Source organism: Lolium rigidum, chromosome 3 (genome assembly GCF_022539505.1).
Source record: "Lolium rigidum isolate FL_2022 chromosome 3, APGP_CSIRO_Lrig_0.1, whole genome shotgun sequence".
Classification (NCBI taxonomy): Eukaryota; Viridiplantae; Streptophyta; class Magnoliopsida; order Poales; family Poaceae; genus Lolium; species Lolium rigidum.
The window spans coordinates 50,982,343-51,003,292 of NC_061510.1; the positions used below are offsets into that span (position 1 = coordinate 50,982,343).

The following is a 20,950-nucleotide window of genomic DNA, read 5'->3' on the forward strand; positions in this document are numbered from 1 at the left end:
TGAAGACAATTAAGAATAAGTCTTATTTTGATGATTTAAATAATAATTTAAATCACACATATTATTTTCAATAATGAAAATAAGTCCATTAATGGAATTGGGCTTTAAAAACACCTTGACAATATTTCGAGGTTGTATTTACCCTAAATCACGTATCTACAAGCTGTTCTTAGTATTAACCTCTCACATGAAATAACAACGACATCGGAAGGGGGGTACAAACCCTAAAACTGGAATCATGCATAATTGCTTCTTTAACCATTGCCCTTATCGGACAATGATGCTATTTTTCAGAGACAGAGGACAAGGGTCAGTCCACACCTTCCAACTGCAAAACTTTATAGTGTTCAGGCAAGTTCATCACTTGCTCATGTCATTTGAGTATTTCTATCAAATTACTTGCAAAGTACTATGGTTATCACTATTACATAAAAACCAAAACCACTACTTTCATAACTATGAATATGACTATGTGGTGGGCAATGGAACCATGGATTGTGTTGATATGGTGGAGGTTCCATTGCAAGGGTTTATATCCATCTAGGATTAAACAACAAATGTCGCCGATGATTCTTGTGCCGTAATACCCGTGTTAACCATAAGATCTGGAGTGAGACGGAATAGTCAATTGTATTTCCACCTCTTGTACATCAACGGATGCGCTTACCGTAGCAGTTGTATCTGGCGAAACAACCGGAGGGTGGGGATCCCATTCTAATTCCCCACGGTAATGCAATGCTTACCATAGCAGTTGTGTCTTGCGGAACAACCGGAGGGTGGGGAGCCCATTCTAATTCCCCACGGTAATGCGGTCTATGATGGGTTGCAGCTGCCGGCGAAGGAGTTTATGGTAGAGCCCAGAACTGTTATCGTGGTCGGGGTCCACCCTGAAATTACGGGAATAATGGGACCGGCGAGGACCCAGGGTCGGGGTTTGCAACAAAGGGTGGGTGTGCGAGGTAGCGGAGGAATATAATTGACTATGACCTTATACCGGGCCTCACACCGAAGGAAGTGTGGACGGGAAAGCTGCCCGGTTGGCACCAAGGTTAAGATCTCTTATGGGTAAAGCAACACACCTCTGCAGAGTGTAAAGAACCGTGACCTGCCACTCCCTGTTCCGGGATATGGAACTGCGAACGCGGCCGGAAAGGAGCTCCATGAAGTTCTAGTAAACCGGTGAAGGCTGACGGACATAGCTCTTTGGAATAAAAGCAATCTCTTGAAGAAATATTTATCAAAACTTGCATTGGTATTAGACTTTCTGGTCTAATATCGTAGCTAGAGCATCAAACACCTCTTATCTATAATGAACTTGTTGAGTACGCTCGTACTCATCCCAATCTTAAATCCCTTGCTTAGATTGTCTGAATCGTCTGGAGGAGGACTACGACAACAATGAAGGAGCCGAGATCATCGGCTATGAAGAACCAGACCTCTCTGGAGGTATCGAAGGCGTAGACTACCTCATCGTCTACGGATCCGGGGAGGCTTCCGGAGGAGATCAAGCCTAGAAACATCAAGTAGTAGTAGTAGCCGAGCAGCCCGAACTCTAGTATTCAGCTGCTCGAGAGAATAAATGTACAACTTAATGAGACATCTATATTGTAAGCTAAGTTGGGTTCGCCTCGAACCCAGGAGTATTCCTCTTAGGACCCAAGAGGAGCTCCAAGACGATATGTGTATGATATTTGTAATAATAAATGAATGAGTTATGGACCTGCTATGTTCTGTTGTACTACTCTGAGGGATGTAATATTTGCGGAATGGTACTTCGTGAATGTTATATCAACGACTGGCATACTACAACATGCAGTGGTATGCAGGGTCACCACAAGATGTCTCCAATATTTGACATCAAACATTTTTGATGACGTACCGACTCGAATATAATAGTAAAGAATATTCTCCGGTAGGCCTACCGTAAAAAGCCTCAAGATACAACATGAAATAAACTTTTATCATATAGTTATATAGCATCATATTCGTTGATATTTTTTCTACAAACTTAGTTAAACTTCGCACTGTTTAACTTTGAAAAATATATACGATTTATACTATGGAACTGAGGTAGTAGCTCTGAATGGGCCGAGATGGCGTAGTGGACAATGCAATTGGCTGCGCAACTCATAGAGAGCTGCCGTTAATGGAAGGTTTTGTATGCTTGTCGGCAGCCAGCAAGAAGTCCAGCACTATATCGTTGAACCGGGCCGGGTCCTCGGTCTGTGGAGTATGGCCTGTTTCCTTCATGATTTCCACTCTTGCTTTCCCACCCAAAGCACTGAAAACATCGTTAGACAGTTAATAAAACCGCAAAATTTACCCGCAAAAAAAGGGCAAAATTATGTTCGTCAAGAACCTAAACGAGCGCACACCCTAAGACGACTCAAAGTTGCTGCTTGTGACAAGTTATACACTTATACCTCTGAACCGCAAAAGCCTTCTCCACCGGAAACAATTGGTCATCTTCTCCCCAGACAATCAGCACCTCCTGCGTAGCCATACATGATACATGCAACGTGGCAACAAGGTTAGCTGCGGCAGAGCGTTTCAGTGAACGTATTGGTTGAAATTAAATATTTGTTGAACATGTACATACACAGATACAGACCTGAGATAGCGGTGTTACTTGGAACTTGTCTGTGCCGACCGTGACCCCCTTGTAAACATGGCTAAGTTGTTCCCTATTAGTGTAGAGTTTCTGACAGGAGACAACAGATACCAGATGATTTAGCATCTAATACAGTAGTAGTGGTTTACATCTACCTGAACTGCTATCTTTATGACAGAAAAGCACAGCTGAAACTGTAGGTCGGATCTCTGACGAAGTCACGAGAGTGCTAACGCTCCAGGCTCCAACGATATCAACAAGGGACAAATCATGCTGACTACTGCGTCAGGATAATTAAGCAGCTCGGCATTATTGCAGTGTGCATTTTCTCTTTTCGATCGGAAATAAACGCTTGCTATATCTGAAAACCAGGAAATCAATGCTACAGTGTTAGATTTGATTGCTAGGAGGTGTTGTGGTTTGTGGCCGGAAATTTTGCTATCCTACGAAGCTAATGTGGTTTGTTTCATTTTTTTATGAGAAGTCGACCAACTATTTATAATCCTCAGCAGTATAAGAAAATCTAAAAATAACAAAAATTACAAGTGTGTTCTCGGGTCACCTAGCAACGACTACAAGCACTCGAATGAGCTGAAGGCGTGCCGCCGTCTTCGCCCATTCATCATTGGAGTCAGACAAAACTTGTCGTAGTAGAACTTGTTGCTAGTGGCGGACCTAGAAATTTATTGAAGCATGGGCACGCCGCAAGGCAACTAAAAATTTTCTTCGACAAATATAAGCATCACATAGATTTTGGTAGAGGCGAGGACGATACGGCTTGCCACGGTGTTGCCAGCGGTGGTGGCAAGGAATACACTTAGGGCAATGTTCGCGCAAGCAGCTCGAGCTTGCAGGCGGAGAGGGCTAACTGCTCGACCGCTCATGGACGGCCATACATGTCCATGTTCACGCAGGCGTGGCCCTGGGCCAAATTCGCACCATTGTCCATCGCAAAGCCCATTGGCATCCCCACGAGCTCGACTATTTATAGGACGAGGGGAATGCCAGATTCAACCACGGTGGTGGTGACCGTGCTGGTGAGGGCGAAAGGTAGGAAATTGGAGTTTTCCTTATGGCAAGCTCTCTCGTGTTTTGCGCGACGCACAAAGGAGCGACCAGGATTGCAAAATTAGACCTTGGCATCCATGTTTTGCATATACCCCCACCCCCTCCCCATCTTGAAATAAGTTTACTTCTACCTCTTGTATTAAGTAAAATTCTTTAAACTTTGATCTACTTTATGAAAAATAGTATCAAAATACTCCTATATGACATCAAATCGTTATAATACGAAACTACATGACTCATCTAGTGAGACTCATCTAGTGAGACTAATTAGTAAAATTTTAAAATATTTTACATAGAGCAAACAATAGAAATACACTTATTTGTTTCTATGAACCAAAACGACTAATTGTGTTTTTCTTTTGAATTCCGACTAGTTTAGAACGGCAATATAAATCCGAATAGATCAAACACTGTTTTATCAAAAATAAAACCAGCTCCAATAGTTTTTGTTCAAAAAGGTTCAAAAAAGGAATTTGTTCAATTTTTTTGTTCAGAAAAATAAAATGTCCATATTTCAAAAATCTTCAAAATTTTAAAAAAATGTTTAAAATATCAATCAGAAAAGAAGAAATAGAAAAGGATGGAAATAAAAAAGAAAACCCGAAAAATTGAAAGAAAACCGGGAAGAAACCGCCTGAACAAAAGAAACAGAAAAAAACACACAGAAACTTCTAGAAGGTTCCCAAAACCTGGGTATACCAGAAGCATCCGGTGTTAATGGGCGCATTCCCCACAATGGCGATAAATAGGTTTTGCCCCTTTGCGTGGATTGTGGCTACTAGGCTACTTGCTATTCGCTATGGGTTGGTTGTCTCCAACCTTACTAAATTGAACGATCTAGTTCCAAAGAACAACATAAAGCAAGCGCATGGTTTACCCAATAGCGCGGAGGCGAGGGGGGATCGAGGGCGCAGGCGCGGGAAAATTTCCGGACGGTGGTTACATGTTCACGCGCGAGCCACAACGATAGCGCGCGCTAGACTAGAAGCATCAATTTTGGGGCGTCCGAGGGCACAAAATGGGGCACATGGAAAAAGTTTTAGATGGCGCGTAATTTTAGTGCGTCTGCTGGAGGGCACAAAACTACCGCGCGCATTGTATATCATCGGTTATTTTAGCGTAGACACGATATATCGTCTCTGTTGGAGTTGTTCTTATCGTTAGTTTGTTATTCAACAGACACCAATGAGTTGCGGTTTGTTAAGCTTCATGCACTAGCCACTTGAACCAAAAATCCGAACTGATGAAAACGGCTAGGCAATCCACATATACATTTCACAACACCTCCACTCGCGTGTGACGGGAGAAGAGAAAGTTAACACGTGAAAGAAGAAGAGCACACCGAAATAGCGGTGGCTAAAGAAGGGGGCAACAACAATTTTTAGGCTTAATTGCGAAAACCATGTGAAAGTCATATCATGTTAAGCTTCATGCACTAGCCACTTGAACCAAAAGTCCGAACTGATGGAAAGGGCTAGGCAATCCACATATACATTTCACAACACGGTTGAGGCGCGCCGATCTGAAGTCGAGGACAGTGATAGTTTGCGCAATTGAGTTGCGCCTGAAACGTGTGGGGTTGAATCCCGGGCATGTGCTTGGGAAACATGGACGTTTTGTTTGTGCTTGATGCAGTAGACAAACGAGAAATTGTTAAAAGACTAGCACGCCAGAGTAACAACTATAGCTAATAAAAGAAATTATAGATTAGAACGAACACCAATCAAATATATCGTTGTTGTTCTCTAATATACTAGCTACCAACCGAGTTGGTCTCGTTAATCTCTTAGATGAACATGAAAAGTTTATCTACTGACTTCGTTGACTTGACCCAAAATATATTGTAACTGTGTTGATTCAGCATTGTTCACGTTGCAGCAACCCAAGAGAAAAATTACAGAGCTATGTGTCATGTAGTGATACGTCGACCCACCTTGTTGACTTGACCCTTCCTTAATTTAGGACGGAAGAACGAAGAAGTCGAACGTGGAATCAGTCTAGAGTGATACGCACCTGGATGAAGTCCCGGAGGACGAAGTCCAGCGACATTATCGCCGGCGGCGGGCGGTGCGCGACCATCTGCATCAGCCTCCTCATGGCGGCGGGCTCGGCCGGAAGGAGCAGGTCGTCCACGCCGCCCCATTCTTTGCCGGCCCTCTTCAGGACCTCGCGGTCATCGGCCCCCGTCTTGAGCACGTTCGAGCTCGCGAGCACCACGGGGCCGACTCTCCCGGCCCCCGCCGCGCGCGCTAGCCAGTACGCCACGAACCCGCCGTAGCTCGTCCCCGCTACGGCCACGCGCTTGCCCTCCAGCCCCTCCACTGAGTCCAGCAGCGCGGCGAGCGCAGCCGCCTGGGTGGCCTCTGACGGCGGTGGCACCGTGGGGCAGTCCCACGAGCTGCCGCCGAAGCCGAGCAGGTCCGGGACGATGATGTGGAATTGGCGGGACAATGGACCGACCTGGCAGCGCCACTGCCAAGTGGCCCAAGGGCCAAAGCCGTGAATGAGCAGCAAAGGCGGGAGCTTCGGTTCGCCTGGCGGGGCCCAGTAGTGCACGGTGCAGGTCGACGACGACTTGCCGTCGCCGCCGTCGTAGGGGTAGGGGAGCGTGACGGAGTGGGGGCGGAGGCCGGCGGCGAGGAAGTCGCGGCGGGTGAAGTAGTCGATGAGCGCCACGAGGCTGAGGCTTGCCCCCATGGCTCTAGCTTGTGGTGCTTCCGGCCTAACCAAGAAGAGCAGCACACCACAGCCTCAAGTTCTTGTTCAAGTGTGCATGGAAAGAGAATGAAATCCAGGTGACGAGCTGACCGGTGGAGCTTAGCTTAAGAGGAAGAGACCTGTTGCTGGTGGGACAAATGGAGGGTTCAGACTTCAGAGCATTCCGGGTTTGCAAGGGAAGAAGGGCTGTTGAACACCAAACGTACCTTCTTCTAAGTTAGAAAAAGGAAATATAGCAGTATCATAATTAAGTGCAAGTAAGAAAATGTCGGCTAGCTAGTATGGTGTTCTCAGCGGGGCGGCTAAGCTTCTTTTCTTTTATCTTGTCCGAGGGTTGATGATGTACTGATGTTGACAACACATGCTATCAAAAAACTTCCCATCCACTCTTCAAGATTAGTGTATTTCATTGACAAGTTGCACGGCCAGTCTTCGTCTCCTCTGTAGCTCATTGAAAATTACACTGCCAGTTTTTTTCTCAAAATAAAAGTTTAAATGTTTGTCTTATTCTTGATACCGAGAAAGAATCATGGATTCTTCGTTTGACCATGCATGGGTTGGTGTAAATACATGAGATTGTCAAGAAAATGTCATTCATGACATACAGAATTGATTTCTTCTGTCAATAACCATTTGACTCATATCTTTTTGTTGGATCCACGATCGCTCAAATTATTTGTCCATAATTTCACCCAATTTCCACTTCGGTAGTAACAATCATGTTTGGTACATTAAATGATATGTATAATTGGTTTTACCATTATGTTTGATCCATGATCAGTAGTAGCATGTGAGACTCCCCATATGGCGCAGTAGTGGATCATTCGATCCCGCAACCATTCACTTCACTAGGCATCAAGGAGGTAGGTCGCCATATGTCGCGTATGAGAGAACATGTACATCGGGGGTTTTCACCCCCTGTATTTGTTCGGTAGTGGGCGCGAAGAGCTGCTACCCAGGATCGAGCGATGCAAGCACAAAGAGATAAGAGCTTTTTTATCCAGGTTCAGGCCGCACGAAGCGAATCCCTACTTTTTACTTATCTGAGTTGTATTCATGTGTTCTTTACACAGGGAGCTAAGATTCCCCCTTCCCTTTCCTCCGGTCCACACCCCCAAGTCTCCAACCCTCTAACCTTTTGCTAGTTACCCGCAAAAAAAACCTTTTGCTAGTGAGCCTTGGACATCCTTTTATACCACAAGGGGTTACCATATGGGATAGCTACGTGTTCGACACCTACACTAAATAGGTGGCGGCCCGCGGGAGAGGTCACAAGCTGGTGGCATAGCTGTCCGCGAGCCTCATGGTTGGTGCCGACGCGTCGTCCTTGAGTCGTCTTATTGCCATGCTTCCGCGCGTGCAATGTGGCAGGATGCACTAAACCTGGTGGGCATTGAATACTCCTGCACTATTCCCAGGGAGATGGTGACACGTGTCTGTCATGCCGTTCCCAGTGTGGACACATCTTCGTGCGCTGGGAACACGTGGAATGGATCGATCGAGGTGCAGAATCCAGGATGTGTTCCCTCCCGCGAAGCGCCTCTTCGTGTGATGCCTTTGTTGATGGGGACTGATGTCTACGCACGCTTCTTTTCCTGTAGACGTGTTGGGCCTCCAAAAGCAGAGGTTTGTAGAACAGCAGCAAGTTTCCCTTAAGTGAATCACCCAAGGTTTATCGAACTCAGGAAGGTAGAGGTCAAAGATATCCCTCTCAAGTAACCCTGCAATTACGATACAAGAAGTCTCTTGTGTCCCCAACACACCTAATACACTTGTCAGATGTATAGGTGCACTAGTTCGGCGAAGAGATAGTGAAATACAAGTAATATGGATGATTGTAAGTAGTAATTGCAATCTGAAATAAATATGGCAGCGAGTAAACATGCAGTAGAACAGTAAATAAACGGTGTTTCGATGTTTGGAAACAAGGCCTAGGGATCATACTTTCACTAGTGGACACTCTCAACATTGATCACTAGATTAATGCTACTTTATCTACACTCTTTTGTTGGATAACAAACACCATTCATTGTGTAGGGCTACAAGAGCTCCCTCAAGCCGGAGTTAACAAACTCCACAACATCCGGTGTTCATATTTAAGTAACCTTTAGAGTGCATGATAGACCATTGCAATTTAGACCGAGTACTAACATAGCATGCACACTGTCACCGTCAGGCTATGAAAGGGGGAATAGATCACATCAATACTATCATAGTAATAGTTAACTCCATAATCTACAAGAGATTACAATCATAACCTATGCCAAGTACTACATGATGCACACACCGTCAACATTACATCATGGAGGAGGAATAGACTACTTTAATAACATCACTAGAGTAGCACATAGATGATATTCAACTAGATCACAAAGAGAGAGATGAACCACATAGCTACGGTAGAGCCCTTAGCCTCGAGGGAGAACTACTCCCTCCTCATCATGGGAGACAGCGATGGCGATGAAGATGGCGGTGGTGTCGAAGGAGATGACTCCGGGGGCAATTCCCCGTCCCGACAGGGTGCCGGAACAGAGACTTCTGTCCCCCGAATTGGAGTTTCGCGATGGCGGCGGTGTCCCTGGATTCGTTCTGGAGTTTCGTCAATCGGTGTCGAAGTTTTAGGTCACGACAGGTCTTATAGGCGAAGAGGCGGAGTCGGAGGGGCCACGGGGGTCCCACACACTAGGGGGCGCCCCCCTTGGCCGCGCCGCTCTGTGGGGTGGGGCCCCCCTGGCTCCCCTCTGGCCCCTCTTCGGTGCTCTGGAAGCTTCCGGGAAAAATAAGATATTGGGCGTTGATTTCGTCCGATTCCGAGAATATTTCCTTTGTAGGATTTCTGAAACCAAAAACAGCAGAAAACAGGAACTGACACTTCGGCATCTCGTCAATAGGTTAGTTCCGGAAAACGCATAAAATCATCATAAAGTGTGAACAAAACATGTAGGTATTGTCATAAAACAAGCATGGAACATCAGAAATTATAGATACGTTGGAGACGTATCAGCATCCCCAAGCTTAGTTCCTACTCGCCCTCGAGTAGGTAAACGATAAAAAGAATAATTTCTGTAGTGACATGCTACTTACATAACCTTGATCATACTATTACAAAGCATATGAGATGAATGCAGTGACTCAAGGCAATGATCTATAGTTGCTAACAAATAGATAACATATAGCAAAACTTTTCATGAATAGTACCTTCAAGACAAGCATCAAAAGTCTTGCATAAGAGTTAACTCATAAAGCAATAAATTCAAAGTAAAGGCATCGAAGCAACACAAAGGAAGATTTAAGTTTCAGCAATTGCTTTCAACTTTCAACATGTATATCTCATGGATAATTGTCAACACAAAGTAATATGATGGATGCAAATAAGCAAGTATGTAAGAATCAATGCACAATTAACACAAGTATTTGCTTCTAAGATGGAAGGAAGTAGGTAAACTGACTCAACAGAGGGAAGCAGGGATAAAATCATGTGCTAGAGCTTTTCAAGTTTTGAAATCATAAAGAGAGCATAAAAGTAAAGTTTTGAGAGGTGTTTGTTGTTGTCAACGAATGGTAGTGGGCACTCTAACCCCCTTGCCAGACAGACTTTCAAAGAGCGGCTCCCATGAGATTTTTATTTTTGGGTGACACTCCTTCCAACCTTTGCTTTCACAAACCATGGCTAACCGAATCCTCGGGTGCCTTCCAACAATCACATACCATGAAGGAGTGTCTATTTATTTTAGTTTTATTTAGAGATGACACTCCTCCCCACCTTTGCTTTCTCAAGCCATGACTAACCGAATCCTCGGGTGCCTTCCATCAATCACATACCATGGAGGAGTGTCTATTAAGGTTAATTAATTTGGGGCTGGGAACCCCATTGCCAGCTCTTTTTGCAAAATTATTGGATAAGCGGATGAAGCCACTAGTCCATTAGTGAAAGTTGCCCCACAAGATTGAAAGATAAAACACCACATACTTCCTCATGAGCTATAAAACATTGACACAAATAAGAGGTAAATAACTTTTGAATTGTTTAAAGGTAGCACACGAAGTATTTACTTGGAATGGCAGAAAAATACCATGTAGTAGGTAGGTATGGTGGACACAAATGGCATAGTTTTTGGCTCAATGATTTGGATGCATGAGAAGTATTCCCTCTCAGTACAAGGCTTTGGCTAGCAAGGTTGTTTGAAGCAAACACAAGTATGAACCGGTACAGCAAAACTTACATAAGAACATATTGCAAGCATTATAAGACTCTACACTGTCTTCCTTGTTGCTCAAACACTTTTACCAGAAAATATCTAGACCTTAGAGAGACCAATCATGCAAACCAATTTCAACAAGCTCTACGGTAGTTCTCCATTAATAGGTTTAAACTACATGGTGCATGAGCTTAATCATGATCTACTTGAGAGCTCAAAACAATTGCCAAGTATCAAATTATTCAAGACAATATGAGGCATTTTCTGTTTCCAACCAAATAACAATAAACAAAGCAGTTTCAACCTTCGCCATGAACATTAAAGTACAGCTAAGAACACCAGTGTTCATATGAACGAGCGGAGCGTGTCTCTCTCCCACACAAGCATGAATTTATTCAGAGAATAACAAAACAAAAATAAAAGCACACAGACGCTCCAAGTAAAGTACATAAGATGTGACGGAATAAAAATATAGTTTCAATAGAAGAAACCTGCTAAATTGTTGATGAAGAAGGGGATGCCTTGGGCATCCCCAAGCTTAGACGCTTGAGTCTTCTTGAAATATGCAGGGATGAACCACAGGGGAATCCCCAAGCTTAGACTTTTCACTCTTCTTAATCATATATCATCCTCCTCTCTTGACCCTTGAAAACTTCCTCCACACCAAACTCAAAACAAACTCATTAGAGGGTTAGCGCATAATCAAAAATTCACATGTTCAGAGGTGACACAATCATCCTTAACACTTCTGGACATTGCCCAAGGCTACTGAAAGTTAATGGAACAAAGAAATCCATCCAACACAGCAAAAGAGGCAATGCGAAATAAAAGACAGAATCTGTCAAAACAGAACAGTCCGTAAAGACGAATTTTTCTGGGGCACTAAACTTGCTCAGATGAAAATGCTCAAATTGAATGAAAGTTGCGTACATATCTGAGGATTGCACACGTAAATTGGCAGATTTTTATGAGTTACCTACAGAGAATACTACTCAAATTCGTTACAGCAAGAAATCTGTTTCTGCGCAGTAATCCAAATCTAGTATCAACCTTACTATCAAAGACTTTACTTGGCACAACAATGCAATAAAATAAAGATAAGAAGAGGTTGCTACAGTAGTAACAACTTACAAGACACAGCAAAACAGTAGCAAATAAATAAAAACATGGGTTATCTCCCAAGAAGTGCTTTCTTTATAGCCATTAAGATGGGCTCAGCAATTTTAATGATGCACTCGCAAGAAATAAGAGTTGAAGCAAAAGAGAACATCAAGAAGCAAATTCAAAACACATTTAAGTCTAACCCACTTCCTATGCATAGGAATCTTGTACACAAATAAATTCATGAAGAGCAAAGTGACAAGCATAGGAAGATAAAACACAAGTAACTTCAAAAATTTCAGCATATAGAGAGGTGTTTTAGTAACATGAAAACTTCTACAACCATATTTTCCTCTCTCATAATAATTTCCAGTAGCATCATGGACAAACTCAACAATATAAATATCACATAAAGCATTCTTATCATGAGTCTCATGCATAAAATAATTACTACTCCCAACATAAGCATAGTCATTCTTATCAATTGTAGTGGGAGCAAATTCAACAAGGTAGCTATCATTAAAACCATAATCATCAAATATAGGAGGCATAGTGTAATCATAATTAATTTTCTCCACAATAGTAGGTGGATGATAGTCATCATTGTAATCATCATATATAGGAGGTAAAGTATCATCAAAGTAAATTTTCTCCTCAAAACTTGGGGGACTAAAAATATCATGCTCATCAAAACCAGCTTCCCCAAGCTTAGAATTTTCCATAGCATTAGAAACAATGGTGTTCAAAGCATTTACTAATAACATTGCCATTAGCATGCATATAAAGTTCCATAGGTTTTTTAATTTTCTCTTCAAACACCTCATGTCCTAACTCAAGATAAATTTCATAAAGATCTCTAATTTTTTTGTTTGTTTTCCATTAAGCCTAACTAGTGAAACAAAAACAAGAAACAAAAAGATGCAATTGCAGGATCTAAAGGGAATAGCTTCGAGCACTCACACACCGGCAACAGTGCTAGGAAATAGCTTAGTAGTCGGAGGATGTGAATACCTTTTACCTTACCTCCCCGACAACGGCGCCAAAAAATAGCTTGATGTCTACGCACGCTTCTTTTCCTGTAGACAGTGTTGGGCCTCCAAGAGCAAAGGTTTGTAGAACTGCAGCAAGTTTCCCTTAAGTGAATCACCCAAGGTTTATCGAACTCAGGGAGGTAGAGGTCAAAGATATCCCTCTCAAGTAACCCTGCAATTACGATACAAGAAGTCTCTTGTGTCCCCAACACACCTAATACACTTGTCAGATGTATAGGTGCACTAGTTCGACGAAGAGATAGTGAAATACAAGTAATATGGATGATTGTAAGTAGTAATTGCAATCTGAAATAAATATGGCAGCGAGTAAACATGCAGTAGAACAGTAAATAAACGGTGTTTCGATGTTTGGAAACAAGGCCTAGGGATCATACTTTCACTAGTGGACACTCTCAACATTGATCACATAACTGAATAGATTAATGCTACTTTCTCTACACTCTCTTGTTGGATAACAAAGACCATTCATTGTGTAGGGCTACAAGAGCTCCCTCAAGCCGGAGTTAACAAGCTCCACAACATCCGGTGTTCATATTTAAGTAACCTTTAGAGTGCATGATAGACCATTGCAATTTAGACCGAGTACTAACATAGCATGCACACTGTCACCGTCGGAGCTATGAAAGGGGGAATAGATCACATCAATACTATCATAGTAATAGTTAACTCCATAATCTACAAGAGATTACAATCATAACCTACGCCAAGTACTACATGATGCACACACTGTCAACATTACATCATGGAGGAGGAATATACTACTTTAATAACATCACTAGAGTAGCACATAGATGATATTCAACTAGATCACAAAGAGAGAGATGAACCACATAGCTACGGTAGAGCCCTTAGCCTCGAGGGAGAACTACTCCCTCCTCATCATGGGAGACAGCGATGGCGATGAAGATGGCGGTGGTGTCGATGGAGATGACTCCGGGGGCAATTCCCCGTCCCGACAGGGTGCCGGAACAGAGACTTCTGTCCCCCGAATTGGAGTTTCGCGATGGCGGCGGCGTCCCTGGAGTCTTTCTGGAGTTTCGTCAATCGGTGTCGAAGTTTTAGGTCACGACAGGTTTTATAGGCGAAGAGGCGGAGTCGGAGGGGTCACGGGGGTCCCACACACTAGGGGGCACCCCCCCTTGGCCGTGCCGCCCTGTGGGGTGGGGCCCCCCTTGCTCCCCTCTGGCCCCTCTTCGGTGCTCTGGAAGCTTCCGGGAAAAATAAGATATGGGCGTTGATTTCGTCCGATTCCGAGAATATTTCCTTTGTAGGATTTCTGAAACCAAAAACAGAAGAAAACAGGAACTAGCACTTCGGCATCTCGTCAATAGGTTAGTTCCGGAAAACGCATAAAATCATCATAAAATGTGAACAAAACATGTAGGTATTGTCATAAAACAAGCATGGAACATCAGAAATTATAGATACGTTGGAGACGTATCAGGGACACGCAACACGGACATTTACGTGTGCTCTACCAAGGGTTCTTGAGCCGCCTACCGGGAACAATTCGCGACTTCCGGAGAGGTCCCCTGAGTCGAGCTCCTCGAAGATGCCTTGAAGCCAACAAGAGATTCCCGTACCCAACCTTGCTAGAGCTTGTCCATGCCCTCTTTTCTTGAGGATGTAGATCTTGTAGGTCTCAACGCTCTTCCTGTGTCCGTTGTGATGAAGGAGGGTGTGCCTTTGGGGTATTTATCCTGGGCGCTCCGCTTCCGTCATCGTCGGCTTCTTCCGGCAAAATGTTGCATGCTCCATGTCTTGAACAACGGCTCCACCAACACATCTAGCATCATGGGTGTAAGGGCATTTTTTTCCTAATATTTATTTTGGTATTTGATGAATACAAGGTTAGAGAGGACTAATCATTTGCATCAATAGTCCTTTTTTTTGGATTTTGCTTGAGTATAGGAACCCCACATTATTAACAGGGGAATCGAAGCTTTTATTTTATTACTTGGATCAAATCAATTCCTCTTGAATTACATTAAAATATTTGCTCTTACATATTGCTATCATCTACTTCCTACACTAACTTCAAAAGAAAAAACTAGTTTTTTTATCTTTCTTGTCTGCCAAACTGCAAGTTCAGCTGGTCATACCATGCCCCATGCCTGTATGACCGGGTGCCTTGCCCTTTCCCCCTGTTTCTCAAAACAGTAAAACTGGCCGGTATAATTGGGCCCCATGCTGGTCATACCGGGCCATGTGACGCCAATCCTTTTTTCCTCCCGGGGCGAAGCAGAAAATTGGGATGGTACGACCGGGCCCAAGGCCGGTCATATACTGGCCATTCCTGTGTTTCCCTTGTCTGACGCCTGCTGCGCGTGGAATAGAGAGTTGGACCGGGATTCCCTTCCTCCTTTCCTCCAGCGTATCATGTCGCCCAAGGTTTTGTTTAGTTATGGGGTAGAATTCATGATGTCCATTTGTCTGACAGCCTTGACAAATTTTCCTACAACCTGATGGGAGATGCTCGGTAGTTTGCAAAATATGCTTATGAGGAACAATTTTTGGGTGTTTGGTGCTGTCCGATTTGGAGTAGGTTTGGAAGACGAAGATGGAGGAGAAAATTTGTTTCCTCATTTGGCTATTTCCACAGAATCGTTTTTGGATGGCAGATCGTCTTTGTCACAGAGGATGGCTACTTGACGACAAATGTTGTCTTTGAGATTAGATCGTCAAACAGCCAACCATCTGATCTTGCTCTGCACTTTTTCCAAGAGAGTGAGGGCGTGTTTCTCGCCCCACGGACCCTAGGCTGGCGGTCATTGCCTCCACATCTATTAACATCGAGGGGTGGTGGAAGAGTTCGAACTCTGTGACAAAGAACGACGTTGCCGAAGACAATACTCTTACTGGATACATTGCTTGGAAATCTTTGGAATGAAAGGAATCGGCGCATATTCAGGGAGTCGAATTGCAACCGGGGCTGGTGGCTGAGAGGGCTTGACAAGAGAGGTGCATGGTTTAGGCAGACATCCACGATGGTAGTTTTGTTTTACTATTTTCTCCTGTGTTTTTTTTTTTGCCAACTTCCCAAACCAATCTTAAATTTGTTTTTTTTAGGGTTCACAGGGAGGAGCAAAGGCTCCTACCTGAATATTTTTGTATTCCTTCAGTTCATCACAAGATCGGGCGAAGGTCCCAGTTTGAGCAGCAGTACACTGGGGTAGAGGGAGACATCTCCCAACGCCAAGGGGGAGAGCTCAAAAACACACACACCGGGGTTAACTATGGTCGCTCGGGGAGGAGGAAGGTGAGCCAGAGATCGACGGCATCGCGGCAAGCAAGCGGCAGCCGCACACGCCAAAGCACGGCATCATCCCGTCACCTTTTGAGGACGAGGCGAAGGGACGGCGTCAGCCCGTTGAAGACCACATCGTTTCTGTGTTTCCACAGGTGCCACACGCAGAGGAGGCGTAGCGTCGAGGCCATCCGGGGACGCGCAGTTGCAGGCAGCACACAGGTGCCAGCAGCCGAAACATCAAGAGCAGGGTCGGGAGCTACACCAATGGCGGACCAGAAGTTTTGGGCGAAGGGGCAACCAAAGAAGATGTGGCCAGCCGTTTCAGACGAGGCGGGGCAGATGGGGCAGCCGCTGTCGGCGAGAGCAATGATCCCTTTCCGCAAGAGGTTTGCCCTGCATTGGATCCGGGTTTTGACCAGCAGCCACCCGAAGAATTTGACTTTGGAGGGAGCATAGCTGCGCCACACGAAGTTGTGGTGCTCATCCAGCACGCCTCCGTAGTTGCACAGGCGGTAGAGCGGGGCCGTTTGGAGACGCCCGCCAGCGCGGCCGCACAGGGGAAGCTTGCGCACGTCCACGCCCTCGGTCAGGAGGATAGCGGCGGAGATGCGCTCCAATTCCTCCTTCTGACGGGTGGCGACGGAGGACAGCCTAGGAGCCAGGATGGGGGCGAGCCCACCCACGACCACTTGGCGGACAGAGGCATCGCGGAGGGTGCAGTGGGAGAACAGCTCTGGGTAATTCACAGCGAGGGGGCCGGGCGGAAGCCACCGGTCGAGCCAGAAAGCCACCCTCCGTCCGTCCCCCAGGGTCACCCGAGAAATGCTGCGGTAGAGGGGAAGTAGGCGTTGCAGCGAGGACCAGTGTGCTCCGCAGAGCGTCATCGCAGCGCCGGACATGTCGAGAGGGGCGCCGTCCAGAGAGTCCCAAACCCACCTAGGCCAAGACTCGGCGGGGGCGCAGTGGAGACGATGAAGAAGTTTGACGAGGAGGCACGTGTTCTGGGTGGCGATGGAGCGCACGCGCGAGGTTGCCCTCCTCCTTCGGCCGGCAAACCTGATCCCAGGCAACGAGACACTGAGCGCCGGAGACTTTGTCAGTTGCAGCCCACAGAAAAGCGCGACGCAGGCGGTCGAGAGCAGCGAGCACACCGGGAGGCAGCTCGAGAGTACCCATGGCGAAGGTGGGGAGGGCGTCGAGGACGGCGTTGAGCAACACCAGCCTGCCGCCGGCGGAGAGAAGGAGAGCACGCCAGCCGGATAAGTACTTGTCCACTTTCGTCCTCGCCACCGAGCTGGTCCAAACCTGCTACCGCTGGAAAACGCCGGTCGTCGTCCTCAAGCTCGACTTCGCCAAAGCTTTCGACTCCGTGGGCTGGTCCAGTCTACGCGCGGTGATGCTGGCGTGGGGGTTCCCTTCCATCTGGTGCGACTGGCTCGACGACATCTTCACCTCTTCACACTCCGCCGTGCTCCTAAATGGCGTGCCTGGGCGGTGGATCCGGTGCGTCTGTGGGCTACGCCAAGGGGACCCCCTGTCCCCCTACCTCTTCCTCATCACCGCCGACATTCTGCAGCACCTGATCCGTCACGACACTATCCTCCGGCACCCTCTGGTGGACGGTGGTGCCTACCCCGTGCTCCAATACGCGGACGACACCCTCCTGATTTTCCGGGCCGACATTGGCGCGGCGAGGCGCCTCCGCTCGCTGCTTGGCCAGTTCGAGCGCGCCACGGGGCTGGCGATCAACTACAGCAAGAGCACGTTGGTGCCAATGCACGTCCAGCCTGACGTGCTCCGTCAAATCCAGGACGAGCTGCGCTGCCGCGTCGAAGGGTTCCCGCAAACCTACCTCGGGTTGCCGCTGTCTGCTGACAAATCTTAAATTTGTTGTTGGCTGAGTATCGGGCGTGTATAGTCTTTTTTTTGTAAAGCTTATGGGTATTTTTCCCCTTCTATAAAGCAAAGGCAGAACTCTTGCATGTTCAGTTAAAAATAATCTTGAGAGACGGTTACATGAGATGTATTGAAGATATGGATCCAAGTTAAGAGCATCTCCACTCGTCCCCCCGAACAGGCCCCCGGCGAGCGTTTTTTCCATCCGGACGGCGTAATTCGGCCCAGTCGCGCCCCCGGTTCCTCGTTTTCGTCCGGATTTGGCCCTTCATCCATCCGGCGAGCCCACGCCATCCCCGGCCCCCCGGGGAGCGCTCGGGGAGTCCGGACGAAACGAAAGCGCGCGTGGCCCCAACTTGTCGGCGACAATGGCCTGGGTTTGTACGGCAATACCCTCGTCTTCCCGATCTACGGCAATACCCTCGTCTTCCCGATCTACGGCAATACCCTCGTCGAACGAAAGCTTTGAACTCTCAAGTGGTGCAACATAGATAGATTATATATATTTCGAATATAATTCGAATAAACATAAAAATTACATATAAAAACTTTAAAACAAACTTAAATTACTTCTTCTTCCTACATGGCCCCGCCTCATCGTCGTGGCGGCGACGCTTCCGGCTCGTCACCTCCTCGTCGGAGGAAGTTGAGTCCTCCTCCTCGTCAGTGTCCTCAGCCTCTTCGTCGTCCTCCTCCTGCTGCTCCTCCTCCTTTTCCTCGGTCTCTTCCTCGGCCTGCTCCTTAGCCTCTTCGTCCTCCTCCTCGTCCTCCTCGTCGTCATCCCATTCGTCCTCGCTGGCCGGCGGGGGGGAATCGTCGCTGCTGGACGATGCAGCTTTATCCCACCAATGGCGCCATCCAGGCGGTTTCCCCTCGCTGTCGGTGTCCGATGGCCAAGAGAGATCGCTCATGGTTGACGGAGGATGGTGAGGAGAGAATAGATGAATGGCGTCAGCCGTTGGAAACCGTATATGTAGGTCTCTCGACGAAGAGAGCGGTGGTTGCTCTTCCGCGGAGTTCGTGCTCCATTACGGCGGTTCTCGCATCGAGGCCACTTCGACCGTTCCCGACGAGTCGTTTCGGCTCTCCAGACCACTTCGCGACGGTTCAATGCGTCGAGGGAACTCCGACGATTGCCCTTCCCGGTGACTGCGCCGTCGCTATGCACGCGGTGGGTGCGCGTCAGAAGGCGACCATGGGCTCGCGGCTGGAAAAATGGGCCTCCCCAGGCCACAAAATACATCCATCCGGCGCTAAATAACGCCGGATTTCGGCCTGGGGAGCCCAACGGCTGGGGATGCTCTAACGTCATGGTGGACTCATGTGATGAGGCATGGTTTATTAAGGTTTGAAGCATGCGATCAACTTAATAATTTTGCATGTATCTCAAGAGATTGTGATGGAGCATAAAGAAAACAATTGATAGCTCATGATGAATCCCATTATTGTTCGTGAGAGAATTCAGCTTTGACGAGCATGTCTTGAAGAAATAAAGATCAAGTAAAGATTTCATTTTTTTCCTCAAATAAATCATCATAATGAGAATTGACCAAAGATAAGAATTAACTGAAAATACAAGGTTCACCAAAATAAAGTGAAAAGATTAGATTTAAGCTGGCCAATGAACAAAGCAGAATGGTTAGTGATATTGGTGTGACGGCCCTTGGTGGTTACAGTGAGGTAGTAATATTTTTTTTAGAAAAACCCATAAGGAATAGTGTAAAGTGTCTTTTGGAAATAAAAGTTAAATGGCGTCACGCGCTCACTTTGACAAGTTGCGTGACCAGTGCAGGTGCACCACCGTCTTCATTTTTCAACTTGTGTAACCAGAGTGCACATACGGAAGAGTTGTGTGACTCCCCGGGCCATTTATACTCATTGATGTTGTCGAAATAATTTGGTGTACATAAGCAGTAGCTTTGATTTCTTTACCAACACCGCCTCTGAAATGACCGAGATGGCTAAGCAAACTTATTGCAATTTGCAAAACTATTCATCTCATAGCGAGCTGTCCTTGATGCAAACAGGATCAGGCTTGTCAGCAGACAGCAAGAAGTCCTTCAAAATTTTGTTGAACCGTGATGGGTCCTCGATCTGTGGATAGTGGCCTTTCTTACTTATGATCTCCACTCTAGCTTTCCCGTCCAAAGATCTGAAAACAAAGTAATTTTTTTGTGCAGAGCATGAGTCGAGCCATGCTCCATACAAATGATGAAATCAGGTTCCTCTGCCATACACTGAAGTGAAGTTCATGTAGTGAAAGTTACCTTTGAATTACAGATGCCTTCTCTACCAGCAACAACTGGTCATGCTCTCCCCAAACAATTAGCACTTCCTACATTGAGACACATACGCACGGGCAGGAAGATTATAATGGGAACAACCTGCGTATAATAAGACGCACACAGCTAAGCAAAGAGGGGTGTATACCTGAGATAATGGTGTTACTTGGAACTTGTCTGTGCCGACCGTGATCCCCTTTAGAACATGGATGAGTTGTTCCCTGTAGTCCGTGAAGAGTTTCTGACAGGCCACAACAAGATCATTCGATTCAGTGCAGCAAGTGGTTTACATCTGTTGTATTCTACCGATATTGATGTTCTTATGGCTGAAGCACAGCTGAAATTAGAGGTCAGGTACTCAGGTCTCATCAAGTAATGACATCAAGAACGCTGTAGATTATTTCAGTTCGGCATATTATTGTAGTGGCCATATTGGAGTGCTACTACTAAATCTGAAAAGGGGAAATGAATGCTACAACGCTAGATTAGTTTGTTACGAGGTGTGCGTTAGTTTTTTGTTTGGACATTTTTCTAGACCGTGTCTCGAAAATTCGCAAAAGAATTAGGCAACAAGACTAACAGTATAAGAGCGAGATCCTCATCATCATATTTTTTTTTGAAACCCAGGACTGTGAGGCAAAGAGCCCCACATCATTCTATTATATTAAAAAAACAGAACAAAAAGTCCAGGCATATGTACAACTAACTAGGAAAAGAAAGAAATAAACAACAAAGCAGGAAAAAAAATAAACAAAAAGTCCTCATCATCATAT

At 45.9% G+C, this 20,950-nt stretch overlaps 1 protein-coding gene and 1 long non-coding RNA gene across 2 annotated transcripts; both read right to left on the reverse strand.

Annotated features, from left to right (window-relative positions):
* Nucleotides 1-2,084: 2,084 nt before the first annotated feature.
* LOC124696035 (uncharacterized protein Mb2734-like) lies at nucleotides 2,085-6,376 on the reverse strand. The gene is made up of 4 exons (XM_047228823.1): nucleotides 5,693-6,376; nucleotides 2,612-2,701; nucleotides 2,424-2,491; nucleotides 2,085-2,281 (listed from the first exon to the last, which is right to left on the reverse strand). Exons 1-4 carry the CDS (start codon nucleotides 6,374-6,376, stop codon nucleotides 2,128-2,130), a joined length of 996 nt encoding a protein of 331 aa, XP_047084779.1. The 3' UTR covers nucleotides 2,085-2,127.
* A 13,631-nt stretch (nucleotides 6,377-20,007) lies between these two features.
* LOC124698935 lies at nucleotides 20,008-20,421 on the reverse strand. Its single transcript, XR_007001172.1, has 3 exons — nucleotides 20,326-20,421; nucleotides 20,163-20,230; nucleotides 20,008-20,047 (listed from the first exon to the last, which is right to left on the reverse strand). It is a non-coding gene; the product is annotated as an uncharacterized LOC124698935 (long non-coding RNA).
* Nucleotides 20,422-20,950: the final 529 nt, after the last annotated feature.